This window comes from Ranitomeya variabilis, chromosome 3, assembly GCF_051348905.1.
Source record: "Ranitomeya variabilis isolate aRanVar5 chromosome 3, aRanVar5.hap1, whole genome shotgun sequence".
NCBI lineage: Eukaryota > Metazoa > Chordata > Amphibia > Anura > Dendrobatidae > Ranitomeya > Ranitomeya variabilis.
Window position 1 is genome coordinate 539,021,109 of NC_135234.1, and position 10,809 is coordinate 539,031,917.

The 10,809-nt window shown below is 45.2% G+C and overlaps 1 protein-coding gene across 1 annotated transcript; it reads left to right on the top strand.

Moving 5' to 3' along the window:
• The first annotated feature begins 3,109 nt into the window (after positions 1–3,109).
• ZIC2 (Zic family zinc finger 2) lies at positions 3,110–7,385 on the top strand. Its single transcript, XM_077297071.1, has 3 exons — positions 3,110–4,728; positions 5,911–6,074; positions 6,292–7,385. The coding sequence occupies exons 1-3, from the start codon at positions 3,612–3,614 to the stop codon at positions 6,499–6,501; spliced, it is 1,491 nt and encodes a 496-aa protein (XP_077153186.1). The 5' UTR covers positions 3,110–3,611; the 3' UTR covers positions 6,502–7,385.
• Positions 7,386–10,809: the final 3,424 nt, after the last annotated feature.

A 10,809-nucleotide genomic window follows, 5' to 3' on the forward strand; every position in this document is an offset into this window, starting at 1 on the left:
GCAGCAGTGACTTTGAACTTGGATCAGCTCCTGTGCTTCCTGCAGCTCTCAGAGAAGAGCAGAATGCCCCAGCCCGCAGGGTCTCCGAGCATTTAAGCAATCCCCCAAAGTTGATCTCTGCAGCCTCCTGAAGCTGCACACACTGCAACCTGCAGCGAGGGATGTGGGGAAACTGGCAGGAAGAGAAGAGAGGCTCTGCAAGGTAAGCTCTGGCCATGGCACTGGGTGCCAGGCTATATGGTGTGCTCCCAGCCACTTGGCATGCCCAGCACGTATACTGGGAGCACAACAATGGCATGCAATGTAGATGCAGGGGCTGGGAGCTTCACCATTCTCTTTTGGGAGGTGCACAAAGGACTGAGAAGGTTTCGGGAGAACGCCTGGCACTGCCAGAGCAAGAGATGCCACTTCCTCATTAATGAAGTGACAAGGCTCATGTTAGTGGGCAGACATGGAAAGCGGCTCATGTGCCTGTGTCTCTGAATACACAGTAATTGGCAGGACAGACTTATACTGTGCCATCCTGTACTGACCCATGTGTACCCAATCCTATGGATGTGCTCTCCCTCTGCAGGAGTGACTACAGGACAATGCAGTCTCCTGCCATCATTGTGTGGGTGTCTAGACTGGACCCATACATGAGACCCTCATCCTATAGATTGGGGGGTAGGTTGTGTCCATCATACATATCATACATACTCCAGATACACATTACTTGTATACCGGGAACATGTACAGCACCATGGAATTAATGGTGCTTTATAAATAATAATAATAACATTAGTGAGACAAGCCAAATAACAAATATCTCACTGGAAAAGAGATCTGCCAGTCCTCATTGTGCCCACTTAAGTGTACACAGGGACCTGGGGGTGCGGCTAGGTCTCTGCTTTACTCTGCAGTGGGATCTCTACAAATGATTTATCACCACTACTAGACATACCAATGCAATGGTCCACATTCACATACACTACTCAGGCACCGGTATCCTCCATTGCAGAAGGAGAGAGGACAGACGACAGGTAGATAGATAGATAGATAGATAGATAGATAGATAGATAGATAGATAGATAGATAGATAGATAGGTAGATAGAATAATCTAATAATATAATCTAGAAATACCATTGTAAATATGAATACAAGTGTCATAGATGTACACGAATGAGTAGAGACACATACTGTATACACACCATAGATACATGATCTGAATATTCATATATTTATATGATAAACAGGATAGGATGAATAGACATTAACTGATATTGCATAAATATGCATACCTGAATAGAGGCATGAACTATTCTATACTATATATACCATACATCCATGCAATAAAATGTTTCTACAGATAGATATGAACAGAGAGATACATTCAATACCATATATAGCATAAATAGATAATGATGCAACGGTGATGGATAGATATGAAATAAGCATATAACAAGTATAAATAGGAATATACATGAATTTTAATGTTTAAAGACATCTATTTATTTATATGACATATATATATATCTGCTGTGCATATAAATGTACATATATACGATAGATAAAACAGACATTTTAATTTTAATAGGAGAACGGTATTCTCTTAGATTTAGAAGACATTTCGTATTAATAGTTTAAAACTATCTCTAAGAGTCCTGATCTCACAAGTATGTGATGGGTATTTGTGCAGTGTGTATTTTAGCAGCGTGTGTATTTGTCCAGTGTGTGTGTTTGTACTGTGTAAATTTGTATGTTATGGGTATTTGTACAGTGTGTGTGTACTGTATGTGTGTGTATATTTGTACAGTGTGTGTATTTATACAGTGTATGTTTGTACAGTTTGTGTTTTTGCAGTTTGTGTATTTGTACAGTGTGTATTTATACAGTGTGTGTTTGTGTATTTGCACTTTGTGGGTAATTATGTAGTGTGTATATTAGTGCAGTGCTTTTGTACAGTGTGTGTTTGTGCAGTGTGTCATTGTGCAGTGAGTATTTGCAAAGTGTGTGCATTAGTGCAATGTGTATTTGTGTAATGTGTGTATTTGTGTAGTGTGTGTATTTGTACAATGTTTGTATTTGTGCCGTGTGTGTATTTATGGAGTGTGTATTTGCACAGTGTCTGTATTTGCACAGTATATGTATTTCCACGGTATGTATTTGTACAGTTTGCACTTGTACAGTATGTGTATTTGCACAGTGTGTGTATTGGTACAGTGTGTATATTTGTACAGTATATAAATATACAGTGTGTGTTTGCACAGTTTGTGTATTTGCACAGTGTGTGTATTTGTGCAGTGTATATTTGTGCAGTGTTTTTGTACAGTGTGTGTTTGTGTAGTGTGTATTTGTATAATGTGTGTTTGTATTTGTGCAGTGTGTATTTGTGCCATGTGTGTATTTGTACAGTATGTGTATTTATTTGCACGGTGTGTATTTGCACAGTATCTATATATGTAGTGTGTTTTTGTACGGTGTGTATTTGTGCAGTATCTATATTTGCAGTGTGTATTTGTGCAGTATCTATATTTGCAGTGTGTATTTGTACAGTGTATATTTGTACAGTGTGTATTTGAACAGTATCTATATTTGCAGTGTGTATTTGAACAGTATCTATATTTGCAGTGTGTATTTGTACGGTGTGTATTGTGCTGTGTGTCTATTTGTGTCTCTCTATCCACACCATATCCTGACGTGTGACATTGTGCTATGCTGCAGTCCAGCTCCTGTACCGGCCCCTCCTCGGGTGCGATAATGTCGCTGCCACACAGATATCATGCCGCTATACTGGAGTAACGCACTGATGTGACGCTGCGTGGTTCAGACTTCGGGGATTTCACATAACAGGGGGGATAGTAAAAAGACCCTTCACCTTCCAATCCTCCCACAAAGCGGTCAGAAGCAGAGAAAGCACAGATTGTGCGGGCTGCTTGTCTGCCGCTAGAGAGGGGCACTCGGAGCCCCCAATAGGTCGGGGAATAGATCGGGGTGCGGAGCAGGCACAGGGGTGGGCGCTGCATACCTGATTGGCAGCAGAGCTGGGAAGTGCTCCAAACATGTCTCCGGTGTCTCCAGCCAATGAGCTAGCTGACAGAGCACGGTCGGGCAGCTGTTAAAGGGGGCGGACACGGCAGGCCAGTCAGAGAGAGTAGCGGGAGAGGAGGGCTGTGATAAGGGGAAATGCACTAAAAACAAAACAAAACAGCCCGCACAGAGCACGTCCACTGACTGGACGAGCAGCGCCGACAAAAGCCGCGGGAAGGAGGAAGAGCAGCGCCCGACTACAATGTCCGCCCGTCCGGTGCCGCCGCCGCGCTGAGATCACGGTGTTGCCGCCCCCCCTCCCCATCTTCCTCCTCCCTCCTCCCTGAACTGCAACTTAAAGAAAGAAGAAGAGGAGAGAGGAGCATCTGCGCCCGATCCTGCGACTGGGGGGATGTGAGCACAGTTCCCGACTGAGAGCGCACACACCAGGAGGAGGGGGAGAGTCGGAGGATCGCACTGCGGAGCTCAGGCTGCACGGGACTCCTAGGATGCGGGAGGGCCACTGACTTCTCCGGGATAACTCTTCTTGCGCGTCTATTCCTCGGCTCCGTTACCTCACCGGACACCCACTCGTGTAGAGATGCTGCTGGACGCCGGCCCTCAGTTCCCGGCCCTGGGTGTGGGCACCTTCGCGCGGCACCATCACCACCACCACCATCACCATGCCGCGGTGGCAGCGGCGGCGGCGGCGGCAGCTGAGATGCAGGAGCGGGAGCTGAGCCTGGCGCAGAACAGCTTCGTGGAGCCGGCGCACATGGGCGCATTCAAGCTGAACCCCGGCGGCGGCGGAGGGGGCAGTGGCGGCAGCGGAGGGGGGTCCGCGGGGGGACCGGGAGGCAGCGGACCCCACGACCTGTCCCCGCCGGGGCAGAGCTCGGCTTTCACCTCCCAGGCTGGCTACCCCGCATCTGCCCTCGCCCCGCACGCAGCCTACACGGGCGCTGCCTTCAACAGCCCGCGGGACTTCTTATTCCGAGGACGCGGCTTTGCCGAGGGGGCTACGGCTGCAGGTGGGGGGCAGCACGGCTTGTTTGGCCCCCCAGCGGGTAGCCTTCACCACCACCCCCATCATCACCAGCTCCCGCATGGGGAGCACCCGCAGGGCCACCTGATTTTCCCCGGCATCCACGAACAGCACGCGGCAGCCTCCCAAAACGCCCTTGGTGGCCAGATGAGGCTGGGCCTGCCCGGAGAGGTGTTCGGCCGGACAGAGCAGTACCGCCAGGTGTCCAGCCCCCGCGGGGACCCCTACACAGCCGCCCAGCTGCACAACCAGTACGGCCCAATGAATATGGGAATGAACATGGCAGCCCACCACCACCACCATCATCACCACCACCCTGGGGCCTTCTTCAGGTACATGCGGCAGCAGTGCATCAAGCAGGAGCTCATCTGCAAGTGGATCGACCCCGAGCAGCTGAGTAACCCCAAGAAAAGCTGCAATAAGACTTTCAGCACCATGCACGAGCTGGTCACCCATGTGTCTGTGGAGCATGTGGGGGGCCCGGAGCAGAGCAACCACATCTGCTTCTGGGAGGACTGTCCCCGGGAGGGGAAGCCATTCAAGGCCAAATACAAGCTGGTGAACCACATCAGGGTGCACACGGGGGAGAAGCCCTTCCCCTGCCCCTTCCCGGGCTGCGGCAAGGTCTTCGCCCGCTCCGAGAACCTGAAGATCCACAAGAGAACTCATACAGGTGGGTGCAAGGAGGGGGTTAAAGCAAATCTTATGCCAATGCGATAAATTAATGATGATAATGCTGGCTTCCGGGGGTCCTTATGCTGGCACCCGGGGGTCCTTATGCTGGCACCCGGGGGTCCTTATGCTGGCACCCGGGGGTCCTTATGCTGGCACCCGGGGGTCCTTATGCTGGCACCCGGGTGTCCTTATGCTGGCTCCCGGGGGTCCTTATGCTGGCACATAAGACCCACAGCAGTAATATTTTGTGATCCTGGGAGATCGGATTTATTTGCTAATTGTGACAGGGAAAACATTTTTTACATGTGAATATTACCATAATTAATTACAGTAAATATAGTAATTACTATTGTTGTAAATTCGCGAAAGACTTAGCAATAGACACGAATAAATCTGGTAGACTGTTGTTGTTGTTGTGAATACTATTGTTAATAATTACGATATGCAGCTCTGCGCATAAGCCTAAAATATTCGGTATTTTCCAGATGTGGAAGTATTTTTTTTTTTTAGGGAAGACACATTTTTATTTTTTATGTATTTTTTTCCGATAATTCGGACGTTTGGGATTTGAATGTTTGTAAATATTTGTGATTGGGAAAAGCCGACCTCTGATCCGGATGTGTGAGGATGGTGGTAGGTGCCAGACGAGATTTAGCAAGGTTTAGGCAGAAGGGCGATCTTTTTCCACGGAAAATCGGCGTCTAAACTCCTATCTGAGCAGATGTCGCTATAAACAATTTAGGTGCTAATGGAATTTAATGCTAAGTGGATTCCCTCCAAATGGGGAGATTTGGGCGATCACACCTCTAAATTGCCCCAAACAGCCTAACATTTGGATATGCAGGGACTGGGGGCAGGGGAGGCAGTGACAATCCAATGGGCTCATTTTAATGTCTTTACCCGTTTACAAGCTGCTTGTTTGCTCCACCTGGGAAAAACCTGCAGAACAATCTCCTCCTGAGCTGTTTGCAAATGAATCCACAATTAGCATGTATTTCCAAATTGCTGGGAGGGTCTCTACCCCACATTCACCTTTGGTGCCGCAGGAAATTACTTGTATCTCTTATCTCCTAAAATCGCATAATAAATGAGGAAATATTAATTCTTCGTTACAGGCGATTGTAATGCTCTTATTTTCTAAAGTGCTAATTTATTTTACCTTTGTTTTTTTTGTTTTTAGGAGAGAAACCCTTTCAGTGTGAATTTGAAGGCTGTGACAGGAGATTTGCCAACAGTAGCGACAGAAAAAAACACATGCATGTCCACACTTCGGACAAACCGTATCTGTGCAAGATGTGCGACAAGTCTTACACTCACCCCAGCTCCTTAAGGAAACACATGAAGGTAAAGGCCTGAACTGTTCATGATGCCATTTGCTGGGATGAATAATAATATTCGAGGCTTACATTATGATTTTTTTTATGTGCTAGATACATTAATATTCTTGGCTTTTGTTACTCTTGTTGTATCAATGTAGATGGGGATAATGGGGTTTATCTTTTGTATTTAGGGAAAATATCCTAATTCTGTGACCCTGACATCTTCTTCCCTTTCTCCATAGGTGCATGAAGCTTCTCCCCAAGGGTCAGAGTCATCACCTGCAGCCAGCTCTGGCTATGAATCTTCTACCCCCCCAGGTCTGGTGTCCCCCAACACTGAGACACAAAGTACCACCTTGTCCCCAGCCACAGCAGCAGTCTCTGGGGTGCACAGTGTGACCAGTGGAGCTGGGGGGCCCATCTCATCAAATTTCAACGAGTGGTATGTGTAGGAGCCATGGCTGGAGGCCACCAGAGACAATGTAGGGTCTCCCTAGCCAGCTGCCTGCTGTGTGTGGACAATCCTGAAGGAAGACGCACAGTGAGGCCGAAACGCTGCACACTTCTGAAAATGAAGCATGAAGAGTGAGAGAAGCGAACAGAATCTATTTATTCCCCCAATATTTACCCCAAAGAGCAAGCGCTTACTCTCCCCACCCCACTGTTTGTACATAGCCATTACCCTCCCTTCAGAGGGCACAGGACGATTAAACGCTCGTACAGAGGTTTTAGCCGGCTGCAGGACAAGTGCTGGACTTTCTCTTGACTCTCCATTAACATAAGGTGAAGGAAGAGTTGATTTTATTCTATTTTATCTCCTTTTTGTATTGTGCTCTTGGTATTGTGTCCTCTTTCTAAAGGAAACCTGATTGTAAATTTCCATGCAACTGGGCTGGGAAATAATAAAACTCCGTGCCAAAGTCTTCACCCTGTTCCTTCAGGCTCGGCCAGGCAGGCAGTGAGCTGGCACAGGCTTGTGAATGTCACTTTATGTTACACGTGATGTTGTTCGTACCTTTTTTTTCCAAGTTCCATTCCTTGCTTACTGTATGAAGGACGATCGGGCCGAAAAGTCGTGCAGTCTGCATTTCTCCCCTGTACATAGCCCCCCACCCTCCGCCATATTTATCCGGCTGTAATTAACTTATGCTATTAACTTGCTACAGAGGAACACTATTTATAAAGAATGGTTCTTAATTATAAATATGTACAATTGTGAGCAGAAATTGTTTTCAGATTTTCTTTTTCTTATTTAAAGTGGTTTCATCCTTTCTGTACCCTGTTTTTGAGAGTAATGCATACAGACATATAATAAATTGTGTTGAAACTGCATAAAGCCAGTGTCTCACTTCTCATCTAGGCAGCAAATGAACATCTATTTTGGCAATCTGGAACAGTGGAAGAAGTGAAGGATGAAATTTATGTTACTTTATTAATTTATAAACCACAATTGTAAATAATAACAATGACAGCCTGCTCTGGGTCCTTATGTTACTGTGTAGCAAAAGATCAGGATTAATTTATTACGAGCTGATTCAGACATAACAATGATTCTGAAATGACCGTATACAAATCACCTACTATAGCCATGTACTATGTGACATAAACAACACATGAAATATAGCTGTCAACATATCAGAAAAGAAGAGACTACAATAGTCAGCCATAAGAGGAGAATTAGTAAAATAATAATAATAAATAATAGAGGAAAGCAGGAATCTATAAAGCTGGGAGGGTGGTGAATACAAGGGACTGGGGCAGGAGACACATTTAGCTGGGCGAGCTCCTCACACAATGTCACCAGTGGAAGGTCACGCATTTTAGAACAATACAGGGGGTTTCTGGTAATGAATCCCTACATTCTGCAGAGCAACAATCGAAAAATAAGTGAGAGCGAGGATGTGAGAGAATTGGAGAAAAGCCACAGAAAGAAGGATCTGTCGCCATGAGGACACTGCAGGGAGAATAAAGGGTCTTTATTGGAAACGCCGGTGTGTGATCAGGGAGCCTGCGCTGCCCCCACTACATGGGTACACATTAGATGCCCGCAGAGAGTCAATGCTATGCCGCAGCCCGGACTGGCCGTGACCTTGAACTTGGCAGTGACATCTCCTGTCACCCCGAGTGCCTGCCACAGACAGCAGAGAGCAGCCCCGTCCTCCGGATTAGCAGCTCCACTACACGGTTCTTTCTAGAGAGAACTTCTCAACATTGGGGGATCGATTACAGAGAGAGGCCGCGCTGTGCTGTGTGCCAGCGGGCTGTGCCAGGAACACCCGCCCGCTCCGCGCCAATGCCAGTGCTCACCACACTCCGCTCTCTGTTCCTCCTGTGTCTTTTGTTCGCCGCACAGTTCTACAGGGATCATTCACTCCACACATTCGGAGGCTCGTACAGTTATCAGCTATTATCATCAGTGCCACATTAAGGTTATTCCATATTTATGTAATATAATATGATAATAACAAATAAATGCCTCATGTTCTACTATTTAATGTCCAGTCATTCGCCATAAAGTGATCATTTAGTGTGATGCTTGTTCATTGTCCTCATACCAATGCACCCAGGCAGGTGTCTGTCTGTCTGCTTATTCTGTATATGATGAAAATGAGGATAGAGATAGCAAAATAGATAGAATAGATATGTCATATAAATAATAATAGATTGATAGGTGACATAATAAATGATATATAGATAGACATGGAATAGATAGATAGATATGGGATAGATAGATAGAAATCTGCCGAAACGTTGCTGCTAATGGATCAGAAAAGCCACCGTTTTTCACTTTGATTTTTGGAGTGCTGCCTGTTTTTTTCTGATTTTGTAGATAGATATGAGATAGATAGATAGATAGATAGATAGATAGATAGATAGATAGATAGATAGATATAGGATAGATATATATTAGATAGATTGATAAATATGAGATAGGTAGATAGATATAGGATAGATAGATGGATTGATAGATGGATAGATAGATAGCTAGAGGATAGTTAGATAGATAGATAGATAGATATGGGATAGTTAGATAGATAGATAGATAGATATGGGATAGATAGATAGATATAGGATAGTTAGATAGATAGATATTAGATAGATTGATAGATATGAGATAGATAGATATGGGATAGATGGACAGATATGGGATAGTTAGATAGCTATAGGATAGATAGATATTAGATAGATTGATAGATATGAGATAGATAGATATGGGATAGATGGATAGATATGGGATAGTTAGATAGATAGATATTAGATAGATTGATAGATATGCGATATTATAGATACTAATAGATTAGATATGTGATATAATAGATAATAGGTAGATAGATGATAAATTACACACAAAGACATTTTTTCTTCACTCGGGGGAAACATAGTTTTATCTATAAAATGTTGGAATTGAATTATTGCAACTCCTGTAGTTATCACTTGCATTGTCCTTGGGAGCCATAGGGGTGTACAGCTACTAACAATGCACGGCAGCTCTGTGGGACTGTTCTCCTGATGTTCTCCTGATGACTGATGTCTGTCCTCCTTGTATACATCAGGTTTAAGAGAATGTTCCATTTTATTGAGGCTTCCTATTGGAAAGTATTCTGTAACAAATGGCGCACACATTGGTCCAATGTTCCTCTGCGCTAGGACAGTGATAAGACATGGCCGCCGCCCACCGCACACACTTCTGACCGCACTGTTTCTCCAGTGTCAGGCATCAGATCCCCTTACTCCTCCTATTAATAATTGAAACCCCTACACATCTCTGTACCATGCTGAGAATGGTCAGTGACCTGCAGCCCCTGCAGAGCCAGGCTCCACACAGTAGGGCCATGTATATTTTAAGGGAACAACAAGATCTGAAGCTCCATGATTTATATATGACATGTACCTTTAAATTAACTATTTCATACATATGACAGATAGATGTACACTTATGACATGAAATGAACAGGTGCTCAAGGTGGATTTTTCTGCATATGCTGCAGAGCTGGATATGTAATGTGGTGCAGCTCTCTCTAACACAGATATGATTTTTTTTTTATTTCAGAGACTTTTAAGGTTTGTACAACACGAACAAAATGTATGGTGTGTGTATATGTATGTGGGTAAATATATAATATATATATATACACAGTATATACATACATATTCACGTGGACGCACACACAAATATAACACACAATACTAATCAGTAGCTGGGTGTCTAATTATCTTAATTTTAGTGGAAAACTAATTTTAACCCTTTAGTAAGCATTTTTGTTCTTATTGCCATGGTGATTTCAGGCTCTGTCTGCCTCTTAGACTCTGGTGTCTCAGACTTGGGCATCGTTTATACATAACAGTTTAGTTGGAAGTACCAGTCTGCCTTTATTTACTTCCAATACCTGATTATAAGAGGATGGGATATGTCATACTGTTGTTTCTGGGAACGAAAAGCACAAGACGTATGATGGCTGATCAGAGAGGCAGAGACTCTGTGGCCGGTCGCACAGGTTCCATCTACTTCACTGTAGTGTCAGAATGGCGGCCCTGAAGCTGTGCTGTGTGTGGAGGGCAGGAGCTGCGGGTGCCCTGTAGGCAGAGACTAGTGGCCGGTCAGCCCCATGCAGTGCCCGGGCTCCTGGCTGCGCTGATGCTGATCCCGGGCTGGAGGGGGCGCAGCGCGGTGTCAGGATGCGGCTACCGGGCTATGCAGAGCACCGAGTCCACAGAATGTCTGACCGGCTATGCTGTGGGTGCTACAAGAGAGAAAGAAA